This window comes from Agelaius tricolor, unplaced genomic scaffold, assembly GCF_023055355.1.
Source record: "Agelaius tricolor isolate 1412-34295 unplaced genomic scaffold, bAgeTri1.0.p SCAF_1, whole genome shotgun sequence".
Taxonomy (NCBI): Eukaryota; Metazoa; Chordata; class Aves; order Passeriformes; family Icteridae; genus Agelaius; species Agelaius tricolor.
In genome coordinates, this window is record NW_027269261.1 from 105569141 (window position 1) to 105591215 (window position 22075).

The window sequence follows — 22075 nt, forward strand, 5'->3', positions numbered from 1 at the left end:
AATTTTGTTGCTGGTTATGTGATGGGGGGCAGGGAGAGAGACCTATTATGTTTAAATGAATCCAGGTGCTGGATTTAGGTATTTAAATGTGAAAGTCTGGAGATGTCCTTCCTCCTCATCTGCACATATGAATAAATGAGAGCAGGAAATTTCCCCAGGCAATTCACACACCTCACTTCCAGAGCTAGGCCAATCTCCACAACCCTCAACTCCACCATCTGCCTGGCAAGGACATGAATGCAAAATGCCACAAGATGCTGAAGAGCTGCAGTGGCTTTATGTTCATTAACAAAATCCAGAAAGATCACCATCACACAGATTTCACCATGACAGCTGAAGGGCACCTGTAATTGCCAGTATGCCAAAGTTAAATCAGAAAGTGCAAGGTCTCCCTGTGAACACATCAATTCTTGGTTATTCTAATTTACTTTTAGTAACTATTCCAAAATAACTTCAAGCATAGAGTAGCCATTAGTTTCCAAATCCTAACCAAGCCAGCTATTTTCTCTGTTAGTTTCAGAACAGTGGGTTTGTGCAAAAATCTGTGGCACTGCCTTAAAAGAAAAATCTAGAGAGACCAAGATCTGATAAAAGGGAATCCATCTCTGATGGTGAGCAGAGACAACAACTCCTTACAATGGTAAAATAGTAAACATTCAAAAGATGGGAACTCACCACAATTATACACAGTACCTCCCTAAAACACTCAGACATCTCACTCTTTTGTAAATTTGGTCCTCTTTTTCACCTGAATTCAAGTATTTGTGTTTGACACTATGAACAGGCAACTGCTATACTCAGTTTCCAACAGAGTAAGCAGGAATAACTGTCACCTAAACCATGGCAATCCAAATTCAGTGTTAGGTCTACATAAACAAATACTAAAGATTTGCAAACTAAACCATTCCTAGTGTATTATAGATGACTCAGTTTCTACCCAGAAACTACTGCCAGTGCCCAAGAATAGGGTTATTTTTCTTAGTCCTTGGTGTAACTTTCAGGCTTTGGAGTGACAATCACACTCACATAAAACAGTTGTGTGCTTTGTATGTTACAGAGCTGCATGTTGAAAACGTTACCAAAATTTTATTCCAGTTAAGATGCATCTAGATTCTCCTGCTAACTTAAATGGAGAGATATGTTACTTCTCCTAAAATAACAAAAAAGGGAAATGTAAAAAATTCTTGGGTTTGTTCTCAACATGCCAAGTTCCTTATGACAGGTATTCTTTCTTTTCCCCTCTCCCCACCTTCTTCAGCAATCAGTACAATGAAGCAAAGAAACCAACCACAGGCATATCTCAGATGATAGAACAAAGAACAGATGAGGCTGGAAATGAACCTCTGGAGGTCATCTAGTCCAGCCTCCATCAGCTTAAGGAGGGCCACCCAGCCAGTGCCCAGGATGCTGAGTGTCCCCAATGGTGGAGACTCCCCAAGCTCTCTAGGCAGCCTGTGCCATAGAATGTGTCATCTTGTGTGCTTCAATTTGTGCACATGGCCTCTTGTCCTGTTCATGGGCATCACTGAGAAGAACCCAGCTCCCTCTTCTTCATTCTTTCCCTCCATCAGGTATTCCAATACATTGATCAGATTTCCCTTGAACCTTCTTCAGAGACTTTACCATTTTTACCCCCAAACTGCAGTTTGTCTCAGAAAAGGACCTGTTGCAGAAAATCTGAGCAATTACGTCTTACATGCATCTGTGTGTACATGCATGAAATAATTTCAATAAATAACAAAAAACATGAATTCACAGTGGTAGGCAAAGAAAAAATATTTTTATGTAGTTGATAAAAATGAAACAGAGACATTCTGACTTACTGCACAAACATGTACACGAAAGGTCAATATTAAGAGCATCTAAATGGTAAATTTTGATTTAGAAGTATGAGCATGTGATACTATGTGGACAGCTATGTTTCTGGGAAAGGTAGAGCTGAAGAGCTGATCTAGAGCAAGGCACTTACTTTCCTCACATCTATAAATAGCTCTGGCTACCCTTCCAGGAGTTTCCCTATAAATCTGAGTAAGTCTCCTTTTCTCTTTCCTCAACCTTCTTGACATTTACATTTCTTCAGAATCTAAGGAAAATGAGTTTTCAAATAGTTGAGGGTATTTTTATTCTTTTATTTTTATAAAAGGTGAACAAAACATGCAACAGAAAAACTTCATTCCTCACAATGGCTGCCCTTCAGTTTAGGACATCTGTCCTAACTCTGTGCCATTTACCATTCTTAGGTGAAAACAAGACAAGGAGAAACCAGAGCTATGTAACTCAAACAAAAGTATTTAGTCCATTAGCTGAAAAGGAAAATCCCACCACTACCTCCTATTACAGAGGCTCAATCTTCTTAATGAGACTCTTCCTGCTGATGCATTTCTCTGAAGCTCCTGAGGATCTGTAACATGCAGCATCCATTTCTCAGCCCTTCCAAACATCAGTTATCACAACTTGTCCTGTGCTGGTGACTTTTATTAAAGAGCACCTTCTTGCACTTCATTATCAAGTCAGATATCTAGAAATCACAGAAATCATCATCTCAGTGAGGGACTAATGCCTTCATTTGGAAAAAAATGTTGACTGCATCTGACACAGCAAGTGCAGATGCATTAAACCAGGGATTTCTAGTCGAGTAATTTCCAAAGCTACAACTTACAGAATCACTGTAAAAGAGCAACAACGAACATGTAGATCTTCTACATAAAGTCGCTCCCATAGTCCTCATAATAAAATGCTCCATTTTATTTAGTTTTTGTAAATTTAGCAGTCCTGCTGATGTGACATGGGAAATATATCCCAAAAGATGCAATAAGTACACACAGTAAGAACCAGGACTCAGCACACAATTTTTGCAAATGCACAGTGGGTGACATTTCTGATGACAGTAGAGCAGTTAAACTACTCAGTCTTAATTATAGCAATATGAAAGATTATCAAAATAGTGGCAATACATTAATTATGTTTGCCTGTTCAAGCATTTACAGAACTATACATACAGCCAGTTAGGTACATGAGATTTTGGGAAAGGAAAAGAGGATGCATTTCCAAAAACCCAAACTGAAAAGCCAAATAAACTGATAACATAAAACAAATTATATACCACAGGTATTAGCAAGGGGCAGAAGCAGATCCTGGCATTAAGAAAACCCCGCAAGGTTTCCTCCTCAGAATTTCTTTTTTTTTTTCTTTTTGCTTCTCTCTGGATGGAATTCGGAGGGTTTGAAAGTTTAAGGATGGATGTTGTTTCAGTCTTGTTTTTCAAGACAGGTAGTCCAGCACTGGATGGAATTAATCTCAGTTTAGTATCTAACCTGAGCTAAATCACAGCTTCCACAATCTCCAGAGAGGCTCTCTAGAACATGATTCATTCTACTTTCCTGAAATGTCTGCCTTAGGAGATTAATAACTCTCCAGAGGTGCCCAGATTCCTCCCTTGAAGTAGATGTCTAACTTTCAGAGAGCTAACATTCAGGGAGATGAATTCTACTCACTGTGTACCATGATTACTGGACATCTTATATCTGGGAAACTCAGCATAAGAGTTCTAAGGAAATACAAAGGTTTTGGTAGGTTTTGTTGTTTGTTCACTTGTGGTTTTTTGTCTGAAACTTGGGCTTCCAAGTACATGGGCGATTGTAAGGTCCAAATTCCCATGCAAAATTATGCAAGTCATGCTCACGAATGGACTTAATTAGGTGTGTAATTTAAAGAACAGAAACCCCTTCCATTTCATAGAGCTATGTAGCCAGACAGCTCAAAATTGTGAATGCAAGTAAGTATACTACTTATTGAATTAAAGCCTTGAAGAGTTAAGAAGACGCTTTAAATGGTAAAGTTATCATACTAGTTTTTGTGTTTTATTATTATATTTTATTGTCAAATTACCCAAGGAATTACATCTTTACCTACAGGCCATCCCACATCAATTTCATACAGAGGGTATGGAAGACCCCCTTTAGCTTAAAAACAGGAGCAGTTCAGAGTAAACCCCTTTTTTGGACATGTTAGCCATGGTTTTTTTAACATTTGTTGCCAAAGCATATCTTTTACAAAGCTTCAGAAAGACAGATAACCAAACAACAGGATTAAAAAAAGGAATATCCTTAACAGCAGAATTTAGATAACATGACTGAGGGACAGTCTAGTGATGGAGATGAGACCCAATTCAAGAGTAATTAAATTCCTCCAGTGAAGGAATTGACATCATTCATTTTGGATTAAATGAAACTAGAACGTAAGTTTCCCTCTATGTGACTGCTTTGCAAGGAGACAGTCCACAGTAGTTATCAGACTTTGCATTCAGTCTTCATACCCTGTAACCCCTTTCATGAGCAGACAAACCAAAAGGCACTTTGGCAAAGCAACACTGGAAATTCAGCACATCTGTCCAGGCTTTTCCTGCTGCATGGTAGAGATGAACTCAGTCTCCAGGTAGAGTAGAGTAGTTGAAAGCAGAACTGCAATGAAACACCTTTTTTCTATTACACTCACTTTACAAAAGTAACTCCTACATGAAAAACTTTGAGATTTATACATATATGTTTATGTATGTACACATATCCAAAAGAATTCATATAGACACACAAAATGTGTGTGTATATATATAATTTATGCATACATATATATAAATAAATAGACACACTTAAGTATAAGATAGCAGAACTAAAGAGACAGTGGCCTATTCTTGCTTCTCGGTGACATACAGGGAAGGTCTAAGAGCAAGTTGTTTTCTTTATCCTACAAGTATTACAAATGTCAAGTCTGGCCTAACTTTGTTTTGCTGGAAGACTTCTTGGACTTATAAGGCCATAGCTAAAAGAGCCTCTTACTCTCTGATTGAAGGTTGAAGTCTACAACTATGGATGGAAGCCATTCCCAATCGCTTCTCTGCTCTTTGATTTAATTATATGTCAGTAATAGCCAAATTTTAAACAATCCAAATAAAAAGTCAACTTCAATTTTTCTTCCAAGTGACAATAGAGAATTCCTGAAAAAAAAAATTTTCAAACAGAAGATGCAACACAAGAAAGAAAAAATCTTCCAGTGTGAACAAAATTTCAATTTAAACCTCCTTTACGCTACCTAAAAAGCAACAGAGAATGAAATTCTTTACACATATGTGATTACAAAAACACTTATTTGATTCACTGATGAGAAAAACTCTATTATCTACCAAGTTCACCAGTTTGAAGGCACAATGGCTATCACTTCACCCACATCCCACTCTGTTTACAGTGAAAAACAAACAAAATGGATCTCTGTAGGAAAAAAAGGAGATAAACACAGAACAACCCCTGAGAAGTGAAATTTTACAACAAATACATTTGTTTTGAACTCTGTTCTTTGTAAACTCCCATTATCTGTACCTGTGTTCTCATGTAACTAGAATAATAATGTTTAATAATTACAATGAAAAATATAGACTAAAAAAAGTTACAAGTTCACAGAAAAACAAATGAACCCAAACAAGATTGAGAGAAATGAGGTCTCACAGAGAATCATACGAAAGCTTCATCTTTCAATATGGAAAAAAAAAAAGTAAATCAATTTAAAGTTCTCTGACAATGCTCAGATTTCTAAAGAAGAAAAAAATGAAATGGCATAAACTAGGTGGAAATCCCATAGTGCCATCTGTGTGGAGGGAAAAAATCAAAAAGCCAACTGTGCATGCCCTTCTTTGGATCTGGAATTCCCCAGAGATTCAGCAAAATTTAAAAATCTGAAGAACTAGGTCTTTCAATAAAATCAGATAAATGTTCTGTAGCTGTTTTATGACATGGTTTCTAAAGTATTGGCACCAGCACAAAGAGTTCAAAGCAGTCATTCAGGAGTCACAGAGATTGTCAGATTTTTAATGATTTGCAGCAGTCCTCTAGTAGCAGTTGGTTATTTACTGCATGAACTGAAGTGTTCTTTGTCACTGATCTTCAGTACAATACTGTACTTCTCTCAGACAAAGTATTTTTCTTCTTATTCCAGTAGGTAATAAGTGCCATCAATACAAGAATAGCAGAATCAGTATCAAAAGACAGCCTATATTTTATGGTCCATATGCATCAACAATGGCTAAAAAGGTAAAATTCTAAACCAAAGCTGTACAGAGCAACATACTCTAGCAGTGGTATTCAAGGGAAAAAAAAGAGAAAAGCTTCATCCAAGAAAGTGCAAAAGGAAGAAACTTCCAGAAATTGTTCATCAACACAGTTTTCCTTCTCCAGAGGTTAAGCAGTCTTAAAGAGAGAGTGCAACAGTACTTTGAGCTACTCTCCTCTTGGAAAAACAAAACAAAACAAAAACCCAAACAAAAAAAAAAAAAAATGCAGTAATAAGGTTTGGTAATTATCAAATCATGAAATTGTATTGCCCTTGTTTCAAACCCATTATATTTTCATTGCTGTTTTACTGAACAAAGATGCTTGTTTTTACACCTGACAGTAGATTTGATGCCAGTGAAAGGACAGTTGCTAACACATTACCCTAAGTTCTACTTTTCATGGTACTCTGCACAATAACCAGACGTATCACAAATAAAGTCTTGACCATGACAGAAATTTATAAAAGAAAACTACCCTGGAGTTTTCTACACATTACCAGTTACAACATTAAGTACTTGGCTTAAACTTTCTATCTCAATACCAAGAAGCAGCTGTCAATTTTATCTTTCATTTCTGCTCCAAGTTCAGGTGGTCCAGGTTCTTTCTTGCATTTATCTGTTGTGCTGCTAAGGCTGGACTGTAAAACATCACTACATCTATTTCAGGTGAAGGAAGGGAGAAAGCTGTATCAGATACAATTCACTGCCAAAACTCAAAGAAGACAAAGTGCCTTTTCTATCTGTTCTTATACACACTTAAACTGGTTTTCAAATAACTAATTATAGGCCAGATGATAAAATCTTATGCTGCAGGTCAAACTAGAATGCTACAATATCTGTGTATGTATATACAAATACATATGTATACATTTATATATACATACACAAATACATGAAAAGGAAGCACCCATATTTTCCTTACTGATAAATATTGAACTTCTGCTTTCACCTGGATATTAACATAGTGTATTGTGTATAATACCCTGTGAAGGGACATTTAAGAAGACATTCATTTGCTTCTCATTAAAGCCAGACATATGGCTAGTATTTAAAAACATGCACTGCCACCAACTAACAGAGCAAAATAATTCTTAGGTACAATATCAACTTAAAGAAACATAATACATTTAAATGTATTTTACCCATCTGTGTAGATAATTAATAGTTTCCACTATTTTATAGCAGATTTATATTCTCCTTAAAAAAAAATCAGCACAAATTTACAGGAAAACAACTCTGTCAAACAAGTTCCACAGCAGCATATGTAGGAAGTCACTGGGTGAAACTCTTTTTTATGAACACATTAGGAAAGTTGGCATTGAGTTCTAGCACAACTCTATTATCGATCTGTGAACAGAAGGACACATCGAGTAAAGAAAGATCTTTACAAGACTCCAGCAATTTTCTTAAAGATGCAGGGCTCACCATCCTCGTTCCTGTTCAAAAACAAAACAAAACAGAACTGTAAAGTTATCAAGAAAAGTGTAGGCTTTTAAGCTGTTAATACCATGTCATGAAAAAAAGCTACTTCAACACAACTTTCATCTAGATTATTTAAATGAGTTTTCAAATTAAAAGCTTCCCAAAGAGCACATAGAACTTTTACCTTTAAAAAACCTAGTGCATTTTCTTAACTGTTCAAGTCACCATCATTTCCTACTGGGGGGCAACTTTACAGCTTCAAGGGGAATCTCTTACTAGAGAAGCCAGGTACCCAGAGCCACAAGCCCTCCCAGGGACCAGATGCCAGGCTTAGGCAGCAGCATGGAAGGCTATAGCCATGCTCTCCTGTTGAGCACACACACCATCAGCACAGCAGATGAGTGACTGGGGGTTATTCCAATTCCAAAGGCATCAGCAAGGCTCCCAGGGCTCCAGAGCAAGTGTGGGTATTACACACATGCAGGGGCAGTTATTCAAGAGACTGCTGATCATACATAATGTATGTATAAAACACACAAGTTAAATCCTGCCAAAAACAAGACCACAGTGACTGAACTCCCAAGTGTTACACAGGGTGTCAGCAAGCATAGGATTCAGTCAGATACCAAATAAATCTATGTTTATAAGCACAAATCCACACACCCATTACAGCTGATGGACATCCAGACAGCCCAGTCCAAGGTGCTCACCTGACTGGGCTGTGGGGTGTGAGTCAGCTGTCTGGAGTACTCAGTGCCCCTTGGGGACCTTACAGCGTGCAGGACATCCACACACAGCTGGCACACAGGACACTGGACCCAGAGGAGGAGATTCATGCCTTACAGGAAAGGCTGGAAGTTTGGCAGGTTACTCTAGGCAAGTGAACTGAGCCTGGGTGTCTACAGTGGGATAAACTGCTCATCAAGCTTTCCCTCTAGAGAGTTTATGTATCCAAGAGTACTGCAGAAAACTGCTGGCAGACTTCAACTCACACAGCTCCATCTTCATCTAACTAGCACCCCAAAAAGCCACCTAGTTCAGGATCTTGTCTAGTGCCAGGGCCAATTATGTTCCCTACACTCCTTACCTCCCCTGCAAAAAAAGCAGCAGATTTTTTAAAGTAGATTTTCACTGGTGAATCTTCTCAATTGCCAAAAATTATAATTTTAGGGTTTCTAAAGCTATCTTTCATGAATTCTACTACTTTTTTTTAATTTCTTCATACTTACAGCCCCTTCACAAGTTCCACAGTTTAACTTCATAACGTAAAAAAAAAAAAAGAGAAATAACAAACAAAAAACTCCAGCCTATTAGCTGCAATAATTAAGGTGCAATTAAAGAAGCATAAGATCATTCCAATTCACTATTTCTAAATCATGCATACTCCCATGCACATCTCTTCTCTCCCCTCAAGGCCATCTGTTTTCTAGACTCCCTTGCATCTCAAAATGACCCCTGTTGTGTTGTTTCTGCACTAATTTAGTACTTTTGAAACTGGATTACCAGAACAATACAGTGCACTGAGCACACAGTCAGTAATTTTATAGTAAGTCTTATGGTGTTTTTTCCATTTCATGTCTAAATAACCCTTATTTTCTCTATTCCCACTAGAATTATGCTAGGCAATGAGCTGATGTTTTCCAAAAATTGTCCACAGGATCTCTTTCCTATAAAATAGAAGCTAATATAAATCCAGTCCCCTATATATTTAGTTGATGCTATTTTGCCTCATGTGACTACTTTGTACTTGATTCAATGTTTTCTTCCTGCTTTAACACCTGTTTAATAAGTATCACAAGATCATTCTGCCACTCTTCAGTGTTAAATTCTTCAGTTTAAGATTTTTCTACCCCGAATACCTGTGTGTTACTCGCTGGCATTATTCACCCCTCTGCCTGGATTACTCATAAGCAGATCAGAACAGACCCTTGGGGACCACAGTAGTGACATAATTTCACTGTGAAAAGAGATGATACATTCTTGTCCTCTGAAACACTCATAATCCAGGAAAAGACAGATAAATCTTTTCTCATAATCCAGGAAAAGATAGACAAAAGCAGCACAACCTTGGCTGAAGTTTTTGAAAATCCAATCTTCTATGGACTGGAGTAGTGCTCACATTCACCAAGAACTTCAAGGAAGTTTAAAGGATGAGAGGCAAACCCGATACTACCCTTGTTGGGATGCAGCTCTTCATCTAAATATGGTGATGTCCTCTGTATGTCCACTCACTGACTTTCTCAGGGTTGCCACTGGTTTACACAGAGAAAAAGATGATCTTACTGTTTTGTAGCTCCTAACCCAAGCCCTTTACAGAAGGCTGTGCCATGTTTGTAACCCTGCATTACTCTAGCACCGAGGCTGATTTAAGAGACAGATCACACACCAGAAATAAGATTTCCAGAGCCCTGTATTTGAGCTCATTCAGAATCACTGCATAAATACCATTTAGTCCTAACAATTTATTATTGTTCAATGTATTGATTTGTTCAAAAGCTTTCTGTATTGGCATTCCAATTTAAGGCAGCTTTCCAAGCTAATCTCCTGGAAAGAATGGCTCTGATGTAGCAGCCTGCTCAATCCCCTCTGCCATGAACACCAAGGGACACACAACAGCTCTCCTGCAATAGCCTTGAACTGGGGTGAGCCTTACACCTGGACTATCTACCGAGCTCAGCCACCCCTGTGAACTTCTAACAGAGCTGAAATACAGTATCATTCACCTCTAGCCAGTGGTTCCTTAATACTTCATCCTGCCTTACTGTGATTGTGTTTCACTTTCTGGAGTTCATCTTCCTATTTTCATTCTCTGAATGGGATTCAATTTCAGAAAGACTCCACATGGTTTCATTAGTCTCCAGTACTCTTCTGCACAAGCAAGGAGGTATCTGAATGTGGTCTCCAATTATCCTATCTATGGCAGGCTCTCAGATTAGCTGCTTTGAGGCATTATTGAACATCACCCAAGGACAGTCTTTGCTATCATGCCCCTAAATTTTATCTCCTCTACAGAGACTAAACTTGTCATTACCACTGTGATTTTTAACTCCCTCCCTTACCATTACATAATCACCATCATCAGAACTGCCTGGTGGTTCATGCAACAGTCCCTGAAGATTTACACAGAAATTCTGTAACATGCTTTATTTATTCACTTCATTTGACCACACATTTTACCACAGTACCACTGTTCTACCATAAGGACCTGCTCTACCATTCCAAATGCAACTCTAGGAACAACACATTATGCTACTTATCTTTTTTTCACCAAGCCTTAAAATTGCTACTACATCAGCACCTTCATCTAAACCCAGCCTCATTTATGCATCACAGCTTTTATGCTTCAAGATCCAAACGTGTATTTCTACAAAAATTCTAGATTTAGATGCCTAGCCACAGATTTTTTTGTGTAGGATGTTCTTCATTCCTTCCTACCTGAACTTTGATAGTTCTCCTATCATTTCATCCAAGACTTTTAATAGATTTGCAACTAAGTAGGTCATCCTAAATTGCATGTTTTATTGCAGCTGGGTTTTTTCCCCTCCTCAGACTTAAAATTTTATGTTAGGAAATACCTTTTTCTACAAGCAATCCAGTTGGGGTTTGGTTATTCACACCACAGGATAAATGCACATCATCTGTAGTCTTACTTTTGTTTATACAATGTACAGTTAGTTATGTATGTATCCTATAAGCCCATTCAAAAGCAGTTCAGAATTTTAATACAGCACATTTTCCTTTGCTTTTGAAAGACTGGCAATGTAGCCTGCTAGTTAATTACTTATATAGAGCATTTTTCTTCTAGAGTTTGGAGGCTTTTGGACCTTTATTATTTACTATAACTTCTCCTCCACAGACTAATCAGCCATTTTTCAGAATACATACATAACCGAAGCATTAAAATCTGCTATTTAATTTTGTTGCTCAGTCAATTCTCTGTTACCACACTTGTAAAAGGCACCTCTGAGTAATGATCTCTTTGCTCGAACAATTATGCTTATTAGCTGTAAATAATTTAATTGATATCCATCATATATCAAGGTCTTCAAACTCTATAGCTGTTTAGGAGACCTGTGCAGGACAGCTATAAAAACTGCAGAAGCCAAATTTCTAGAGCAAGAGACACTACTACACACCAAATAATATTTCAGAGTACCAACTCTTGAAAATAACTAGCACTCTTCCCTCAAATATTCTTTCTTACCTTTATTCCCCTAGACCAGCCAAACTAGCCTTTTATTCTTTACATTTTATTCCATCTACTGCACACAACTCAAATCCAAAATTTTAATGTGCTACACATTTTCATGTTTGAATTGACTAACTATGTGTTGATGTTCTCAAGATAAAGCTGAAAACTTTGACAGCTGGCAAGGGGGTAGTTGGGTTTTCTGTTGCTCAGGAAGGTGTGGGAGGTGTTGGAATGTAGCTAGGAATACATGAATTTTGTGGTAACGAGGGTGTCTACTTTTCATTACTCTTTTTGTGCAGGACAGAGGCAGTTGGACCTTTTGGAAAGCAAGGTTAATACGATTTACTCTTCACCCTTGACAGCAACTGAGAACCCCACAGGAAGAGAACTCAGCAGCTGATGTGATGTGCAAGAAAAGCTTTTGACACTGTCAATTCAGGTTGCCATCTGACTTGTCACATTGTTCAATGCTGATCACAGTTTGAAGACTAGTTTTTTAACCACTGGTCTAGAGGTGTCCACTCAAATTTTGATAGCACTGGCTGATGTACTGCGTCACTAGAGAACCGTCAGATGATCAGAGCTGGATCATTCTGACAGAGGGTGGAAACATGCCATGTCACTCAGCAAAAAGATGTGGGCTGAGAAGGAAATGATACTTGTAAGCAGGCAGTTCAGGATGTAGTGGGTAAAAGAAAGCTCAGAACTAAAAGTTCAAGAGAAGCACATCCTCATGCATTCAGTGACACACACCACGCTTCCTCTTCCAAACTTATGATACAGCAGATATGGACAAGCCCATGATTTTTTTTAAACAGAAATTGACTTTCTATGTTTTACACAGCACAAACACAGCCTGACATCCAACAATGCTTTACATGGGCCAGTAAGTATATAGAGTCCTTGAAAACCAGCAATTTTCATCTTTCACAGAATCCTCTGACTCTCTAACAAGGAAATTACCAAACAATTATGGTAGAGGACAGATGGGTAGCAAGCCTCAGGACCTATCACCTTCAAACACCATCCAGGCTATATATATCATGTACATTTTTCATCCCTCACAGTTCAACAAGATTTCATTCAGAGGCTTAGACTACTCCATGCCTGAAGATATTGTGATGATAAATAACCTATAACTGAAACAAGAAGTTTTCTCTGTCAAGTTTATAAGTTCTAACAACTAAAGAGAGATACAAGTATAGTATCTTAAACACTGGTGTTTGCAGTGAAGGGAAGACATTCTGACCCTTACTTAGGTAAGTGCTTGTATGCAGGAAAAAACCTTGCTTTTACACAGCTTTGTTGAAGCAAAAGAAGTTCCCTTACAGCACACAGTGCTAACCCAGCAGCAATACATCTACACCCTTCACAATGCACATGCAAGCCAGACGTTTCTTTACTTGGGAGATGACAAAGGATATAATGAGAGCACCTCTCATTCCTTCACATCACAGAGAAGACCCACTGTTCAAGGTTACTCCTGCAAAGCTGAGCTCTGACCTCTTACAGCTTCAGCCCTGTTGTCACACTTCTACTGAAGGACAAAAACATACTACACATTCATGCAGCTTAAAGTAGCAGGGTGGCCCTGTATCACATGCCCAAAGCAAGAGCACATTCAGAGATTTATGACTTCCTTGGTACTCCCGCACAGCGAGAGACTCGCTCTTTAGTTCATACAACAAAGACTTCTGCACTTACAGGGGAACACCTGGCAACTCTACCTCCAGATGACACAGTGTGGTTCTACTTGACAGCTCTTTCTTGTAACCATAGACTGTAGTGGTTACTACATTCAGACAAAAAAATTAACACAGTTTCCTTGCTGTTGCCAAAAAAACAGGGTACGTCCTTCCCGTGCATAGTGAATATCACCTTGTACTGACTTGTTTACAGCAAAGGACAACCTCTTTTTCACCCTACCAAGTATTTCTCTGAAGGAAGAATGAAATAATTTTTTGCAGATTATTCATTTTGCAGGAAATTCTACTGGATATCCCCTAGAGGGGATTTATCTGAACGCAACGTGCAATCTAGGAAAAGTTTGACTACAAATCCATCTGACTCAGAAATATTGGTAAGCACCAGGGAGCAGAACAAACTCCTTTTCCACTTTCACATTACTTTTCAAAAAAAAATCATTAGGATGTTCAACTGAATTAAAATCTGAATTCAAACACTAAAGGAAGCCTTCCCTGATGTCACACAGGCAACAGAAGTAACAGACTATCCATAAGTTCAACACAGCCAAACATTCTCTGGGGAGCCTCCGGTGCAGTAAGGTGGTCTGACCGATGGTGGGCAGACACGAGGCCATTGCAACAGAAGCACATGGAAGTGGGTGGTCAGGGGCAGCTAAGTGCTTCTTAGAGACTTAATTCCCTACACCATTTGGAAACTTCTCAGGCCTGAACAGGGCAGTGTGCCCCTGATAATTTAGCTGCAGAGCAGATTCTCTTAAAGATACACAAAACACAGTACCCTGGGGGGCATAAACATATCTACAACTTGAACTAGGTGGAGTTAAGGTTTTTTCTGTTCATATGTCTTTCTCACGTTGGTCAGAAGGCAACTCTCTCAGTCAGGAGTGAGTAAAACTCTTCATCATTATAGAAGAGTGTACTGGAATGCCAATCTGAAGCCATATGGTAAATACTTTGAAATTATAAATGCTGATAAGAATAAATCCTTAAACTTGCTTGGAAAATTATTCATGTTGATGGCTCTCAGTTCTTTGCAGTATCCCTCTCAACCAAAATGTAGTATTTTCATTACAATTATTAAACATTAGAAGTATACAGAGCAACTACTTTATTCCCTTTCATTTAAATCTTCCTTTTTCAGCCATCCTGTGAAACTAAGTTGGTAAAACTATGAAGAATTTTCTCCCACACTGATGTCACAAACATCTCTGCTGTCCTACATTATTATAAAAAGAAAACCTCATATGCCACCATAAAAGAATAAATTCAGCATCACGCAAAACTACACTTCTCAAAGTCCTTACTCAAGAGTTCAAAGTATATTTACTTTAGATCTCTAAAAATATTTTCAACTATGGAAACTGCAGAGGATTAGAAATTTCAGATTTGCTAAGCTTTTTGACCCCCCCATCACTTCCTTCCCACCTTACTAGAAAGTCTATTTAAGTTTTGTTTTTAATTACCCTTTCATCTTTAATAACTCAAATTCACTTACCAATAAAAGCGATGAAGAAATTCAGTATTGCATAGTACATAATATATATTATATAACATATAACAAATATTTACTGCACAAAAGCAAAATGTTTATTGATCACAAACTCATGAGATAAATACACTTTGTCACACTTCGCAGAAATAAAAATACAAACAAAAGCAGAAAGAATTATAAGAAATCTGATCTTCTGATAATCAAAAGAGAAAGGCTTCAGTTAAAAAAGCTGATGGTCATGAAAATAGAAATTAGTGGAAAAAAATCTTGCACTTAAATTCCAGTTTAAGCAATTCATACTCAGCAGTCAAAATACACAGCTGGTATAAATCTACTGGCTTCTGAGTCAGAAATCATGCAGTGAGCAAAACGTCTCACCTTTTTTTCATGTGCTAAACCATAATTTTAAGAAATAATTATTTAGCAAATATGTCTGGAAGAAAGTTTTGTCTTAAGGACTCCTTTTTAGCTGAAAGGCTTTTGAGACCCGTAAAATAAAGCCAACACTGTCCCCCTCTCTTACCCAATATATCCAGCTGCCGTAGGTGCGTGCAGTTGGCAGCGAGCTCCTCAATGTCTGTGTCACACACAGACCTGTTGGCTGTAAGGAAGAGCTTCTGCAGATTGGGGAGTTTGCGTGCAAGGTTTGTGAAGCAGCCCGTGCTGCTCTGGAGCGTAGGACACCAACCAAGGTCAAGTTCTTCCAAAAGTTGGCAGCCTGAAGCCAACTCCGCGATCCCGCTTTCCGTTATGTTTTTACATCTCCACAAATCCAGACTGCGAAGCTTTTTGCATTTTGCTCCCATCATGCTTGCTATAAGGTCATAGTCTTCAATCTGCAAGGGAAGCAGACGCTCCGTCATGTGCAGTGTCATTCAGAGGTGTTTCAAGGTTTGCTTCCTAACACACATAACACATCTGGCTCAAGCATTCGTCATTTCTAAAAATTGTTCATGGTATGGTACAGTGAGATCTACTTTTATAAGAGACAAAAATAAAATTAAATTCTTATAAACCCCAGACTCAGTTGTTTTTAAATTCACTTAATACTGAGGATCAAACCACAGCAAAAGTTGTTTCTTTGAAGAAACTTTTCTTTTTGCACAGCTGTTTTCCCCTTTAAAGATGATTATAACAGCTTTTATGACCACAGGAAGTGCAACTACTGAAGAATGATTGAAGTACTCATTTCCATTTTAAGTTGATCAGTTACTGCATCTCCTTATGAAAGTCTTATTAATTACTTGTTAAGTGATTACACATACAGAGAATGCCCTGAAACTTAGAAAAAGGCTGAAGAACTCTGAGAAAGCCTACAAACCATTTTAGGCCTAACTAAACCAGTACATAACCCTTAAATATATGACAAAGTTGCATTCATCTTGGATTTTCCAAAAGAGTAGAGTCTAGTATAAACCTCACATTTAACACACGTTTGTGAAACAAACCCAGATTGGTTCCAAAGCGAGTGCACACACACAGGCACACACAATCCCCCCACACATCCTGAACGGTCCAAGCACTCACCATGACACAGCTGCCCAGGCTGAGGTGCTGCAGCTCCGAGCAGAAGTTCAAAATACTGAGCAGGGCTGTTTGCTGCCACGGGGGAACACATCAGAAGGAAATAGAGAAAGTGAAACAAAGAGAAGAGGTCAATTAGACATTAAAGGCTGTCACCACATTTCTTGAAATACAGCTCAAAACTCTTTTACAGGTGCCTCAAATGCCACTTAATGAGTCTCTGGGTACTTTACCCATTGATTGGCTTAAAGAAACGGTAATCGTTACAAACCTTTATGCAAGTCACTCTGGATGGGCTTGTGTGCTGCCCTGAAGATAGCCACACCCCACTGACCTATCTGCTCATCTCCCACAGGAGAGCCGGTGAAGAGTGCAGCAAGATCAAATAACAGGCAAGGCCAGCCTGCAAACACACAGGGCTGGCCACACACCAGGAGAGGAGGGCAGGCTCTGACATTCTCCCATCAGCTGCAGCCTGATGGAGCTGCCAATAGAGCTGCACAGCACCAGGGCTGGGCTGGGGACTTGAATGTCAAAGGCGGCTCCGTGCTGACAAGGATGCTGACAGCCACTGAGCACTTGTCACTACTATCATGCTGACTGAAACAGATATAATGGGTATTTTACACTCCTGTTCCTGCCATTTAAGGTTGCCATTCTTTGCAGAAAGTACTGCACATTGCTCAACCTGAAACTGACTGCAACATCAGACGCACCTTACAAAAGTGCACAGCTGCCTGTTCCACAAAGGAAACTTTTACAGATTTTTTGCCTGTGTTTCTAAGATACAAAAAAATCCTTCTGCACTGTCTGCAGACATATTTTGTTTTGTATTTGGAAACGCTCACAGTGTGAAAAAAAGAATATAAGCTGGGATTCACATCACAAATACCTGTGCATCATAATTAAAACAGCACTTCATTAGGACTTTGTGATCTATATGAGCTTTAAAACAGGACTAGGCTTCACAACATGTTAACAACAAAAATATGTGCATTTCTACAGGATATACAACAGTTTCTAATAGAAAAAAAACAAGCAATATACAAATGACAAAGTAATCTACTGCTATTAAGTGTAATTACAACAAGAGCACTAGTCAACAATATTTGTATGCAGGAGTAGTATAATTTATAGTTTCTTTAAAGATAAATTTACTTGTTTTCAGAAAACTTATAGTTAAATGCTTTGGTTAGTTTCCCCTGTTACATTCTAATGGAACTTGGCAGAAATATATCACCAAGAAGAAACATCTGATTCCTGGAAAGACTGGCAGACACAGAACAGGGACATAGCATGGGGCATTCACAGAGACCATTTCAGACATTTAATTTAGGTGTCTCCAAGGAGCAATTATAAATACCCAACACTTGACATGCTGAATCTTGATTCTAGCTTGGCCTTCTAAGATTTGATTTCCCAAAGGCAGCCTAAAAGTAGATGCTAAGACTAAGCCTTCCTCACAGAGATCTTGGTAGAAGTCCTACAAAGTCATTGTCCCTTGCTTGCTTGACTTTCATTCACTTGTTAAAGGAAAGGGTAGCGAGGGAATGAAACACTAGCATTAAAAAGACATTATTTAAGAGGTTATTAAGAATATTTTAAGGTTGGTAAATGTGTAAATATCCAATTCATTTTAAATTGAGCAGTTAATAAGCAAATGGTTCATCTGGATCATGAAAGAGGAATAACAACTCAAAGAGAATGAGACACTGTCTTTCTTATTCAACTCACTGAAAGTTATGAGCTTCAGAACCTACTCAGATGCACAAATTAAAAGCAAAATCCTCAAATCCCTGCCTGCAAACCTTAAATATTGGAGCTAAAAAAAATCAGTCTCTAAGAGCACACAGAGCTCCAAACAAGGTTTCTTCAGGTATTCAGATATCTCCACAGGAAAGCTGAATATATTGCTGCATTCCACCAAGTCTTTCAGTAATGGTTTCCAGATTGGAATTGAAACACTGGCCTGAAAGGATGGGAAACAGCAATCTCTTTCCTTACTTGACACAAACAGTACAAAAGTGAACAGTCACTCTGAACAGCTAGAAGGATGTGAGATCAATTCCACGCCTCTTCTGAGAGGGGTGAAATACAGAGGAGGACTAGTATTCATAGTTATCTTGATAGATAATTGAGCTCCATGTGTTAACTTCAACAGGAATATCATGGATCTCTCAGAGTACCTTTTTAGTCCCTCTCTTTTTTAAGACAGTCCTTCCTGTATTGCCATGCACTGAGGCTAGATTTTCAAAGGTCTTTTCACAATCTATTACTTTAAACCATTATTTAAAAAACAAAACCAACTTTTTTTAAAAGCACTAGAAATTTGAATAATAGAAGGGAGCTTGGTAGAACACCATGTCATACCATCACAAATCATGCCAAGTCAAGCCCAAGAGTAAACAACCACATACTCAATATTCATTTCACTGGCTATATTAATTCCTCTTCTGGGGCTCACACATGCCCACACACAGCAAACCAGATTTCCTTCAGACGCAGTGTCTGTTCTTCTGTAACTGAGGTGGGCTTTGCATATGTCATGCAAGAAGAAAAAACTCATTGTGCATGCTTAGCTATGTCTCAGTCAGTTGAGAATCCAGGTGGCAAAAGACATGAAAATAGCAGGAGAGAATGGCAGCTCACAGAATCCATATGCACTCCATATAGGAGGACGATCATTGTAATAACCTGTCTGTGTCAAGCCATCTGTCAGTACAACAGCATGAGCGACACCACTCCTACTGCAGCAAAGGAGAACAGCAAGGCAGTCACCCCATCCTGGAGCTCTAACAGGCCAACTTTCCTGTGTTAGAGTGCTTCACAAGACAAGCCTGAACCTGGAGTCTAACTTCACTTTCTTGGCCAAGTAGAGACACTCAAATCAAAGACTATCCATCTAACAACATTCTTCAGCCTAGCAGCCAAGACATTTACAGTTTGGAGATTTTTGGAGTTTTCCCTGAAACAAAGGCAAAATTTAACTTTGTACCTGCTCCCTTTTAAAGGGATTGAGAGAGAGTGGATGATTACTGAAACCCACAAAAAAAGACTTTAGAAACAAACTTTAGATAAGATTTACTTTTGCTTAACGGAATCACGGCATCAGTGGCCTAAATTTCTTTTGCCATCCAAGGAAAACAAAACCTACCAAAATAATCAATATTTATAAGATGCCACAGACAACAGGAAAAGTTCAAAGCGAGTGAATAAAATGGTCTGCTCTATCCTCCATTCCCAGGAAAGAGGTTTTTAGATGAGGAAAACAGAGTGAAGAAGTTGTTTTCAGAAAGAAGACTGTGATGTCAAACTGATTGGAAGGATATGATAGTGCTGCTAAACACAATCTTACAGAGCATATTTCAGAAATATTTTAAGGCATAAGAGTCATAAACCTCAGAAAGAGGGAAGATGGCCTGCAGATTCTCTGAAATCTTTATATACAAGTACAACAAATGTCTCTCAGAAAGGACATCAACACAGCTGATCCTGGCTTGAACAGGAGATGAGATTACCATCTGAAATCCTACTTTTCTCCACACAGGACAGGTGACAGGTCTGTCCAAACATCAAAGTCCTTCCTCCACCCTGTAAGACACACAATAATACTTAGTGGGACACAGTTCTGTGCTATGTATACTTTCAAATAAACGGGTGGTATTGGACTAAATTGTATCCTACCTGTCTTTGTAAAGGCCTTGGCCATCACACAAGTTCTGATTTCAATGTTGAAAAAGTAATGCTGGTTTGAACAGACACCCCCCAGCAGAAAAACCAAACACTGGTGTCAGAGCAATATACTTGGCAAGGCTGAATCTTGCTTGGCTTTTTCCAGGATTTTTTTACATTCATGATCCAGCAGAAAACACAAATCATTTCTGATGTATGATGAAAGCATCTAACAGATAGCCTGAGCTCAAAGTCTGTTCAAAAAGAAAACCCTTCTGTCTGTGGCAGATGTGACTCACCTGTGAAAGATGCACTTAGAACATTTAACATTTACTCATTGCAGTTTCAGTGTCAAGTAGTTAGAGATTTAAAAATATAAAAAGGATTAAAAAATACAAATGATGCACTATAATATGGCTATCACATAACAACTGCACTACTATGCTACAAGGCATGAAAATAAGTGCACCACAGTGTGACTCTGGAAGATTAAAGGAAGAGCTTAAGAAAAACAACATTTTGCTTTGGGTTAGAGAAGAAATAGTCTGCAGCTTTTAATTAACTTTCTATAGATAAATCTTGTAAGATACTTTTAAATTTGTAACTGTTTTACTCGAGACAAACAACAGGTTGTTTCTTCCTCTTCTCAGAAGAGCCACGTCTGACATAAATTGGGAATTCTTCCAGTCTCTCAATATAAAACAAGAGCCTAAGTCTTTTAAAATACTTTTATTCTTCTGCAATTGTTTCTTCAAATTTTTCAGTGACGTTATTGCTAAGACAAAGGAATCTAAAAATTATCTGTAGATAATTAAAGACTGCTTTCTCCCTCTCCTGGCTCACTACGTTTTTAATCAGAGTTACTAATTCTCCAGTTGACCTTTTTGTTGAAGAAGAAATTGAATTATATAGGATTTAATTTTGTATTTTTAACATTAAAAATCCAAGACACTAGTAGAAAATATTTCCTTCAATAGCCAACCCCACAATGCTGCCTCAATGAGGAGGGGTAAATGTAGTAAAAAGGAGGTAACTCCACAGGATGCTTTAAGTATTCTGTCTTCCTCAAAACTATCAAAGTCAATGAGTTTTGAATAAATTCCTTAAAATTATTTGAACCTGAGATACTGAAAGAAAAAAAACAAACCTGGAGAACTGTGAAGGCCAAGCCAATGAAATCTATGTCACTCTCAAGCCCACCAATCACATCCATAATTCTCAAAAGCTGATTCTTTAGTAGAACAATAAAAATATTCTTAGAACTGCACAGAAAGGCTCCTCTGTTCATGATCTGAGCAGAAGCTTACCTTTTGTCTCCAAAAGGTTTAAATTTACAGCAAGGGATGCTGGAATTGGCTGACTTACCCAGAGAAACACACAATTGTGGGAACAGATTAGAGTAAAACATCTCTAACTTCAGCACACACACCATGAGTGCTACTTACTGTAGCTAAATTCAAATGTATTTTCAAATACATGATGTATCAGTCTACCTTAAGCCAGTGAAATAGCATTCCACAGCCACCACACCTATAAAAGTTTTGGCATACTAGAACTACCTATAGTAAAAAACCCAACCAACCAAACAAGGAAGTCCTCAAAAGAAACCAATTCTATTTCAATCTGAGTGCCAGTACTGCTATAGATATTTGTAATTACAAACACCCTCCATACAAATGCAAAATACAATCTTGTTAAGACTGTCAAAAGCAATTAAAAATCTACAGAAATTCACAATTCTTATTTTTTCCTCCCTTTGGCATTATACAGCACTAAAAGAAAGCCAAAACTGAACTGTTTGGGTGAGGGGACTTTCTTGGCACAGTCTGTGAAAGAACTAAGTCAGAAATTACTTGGCACCTGCTATTCTACCACAACAATTAAAAACCTCATTGGATGTAAAGCCAGAATTCTGTAAACTTCTACTGAACCACGCCTTTTGGAAGGTACAACAGGGCAAACCAATATTG

General features: G+C 38.2%; 1 protein-coding gene across 2 annotated transcripts in view; it reads right to left on the reverse strand.

Annotated features, from left to right (window-relative positions):
* Positions 1-1761: 1761 nt before the first annotated feature.
* Positions 1762-22075, reverse strand: part of FBXL4 (F-box and leucine rich repeat protein 4) — a 58551-nt gene continuing 38237 nt past the window's right edge. For both annotated transcript variants that reach the window (XM_071446268.1, XM_071446276.1), the window contains exons 7-9: positions 16437-16508; positions 15433-15745; positions 1762-7533 (exon numbers count right to left, since the gene is read on the reverse strand). In XM_071446268.1, the coding sequence (XP_071302369.1) occupies positions 7370-7533; positions 15433-15745; positions 16437-16508 (549 nt within the window). In that variant the 3' untranslated portion in view covers positions 1762-7369. The remainder of the gene's footprint in view (positions 7534-15432; positions 15746-16436; positions 16509-22075) is intronic.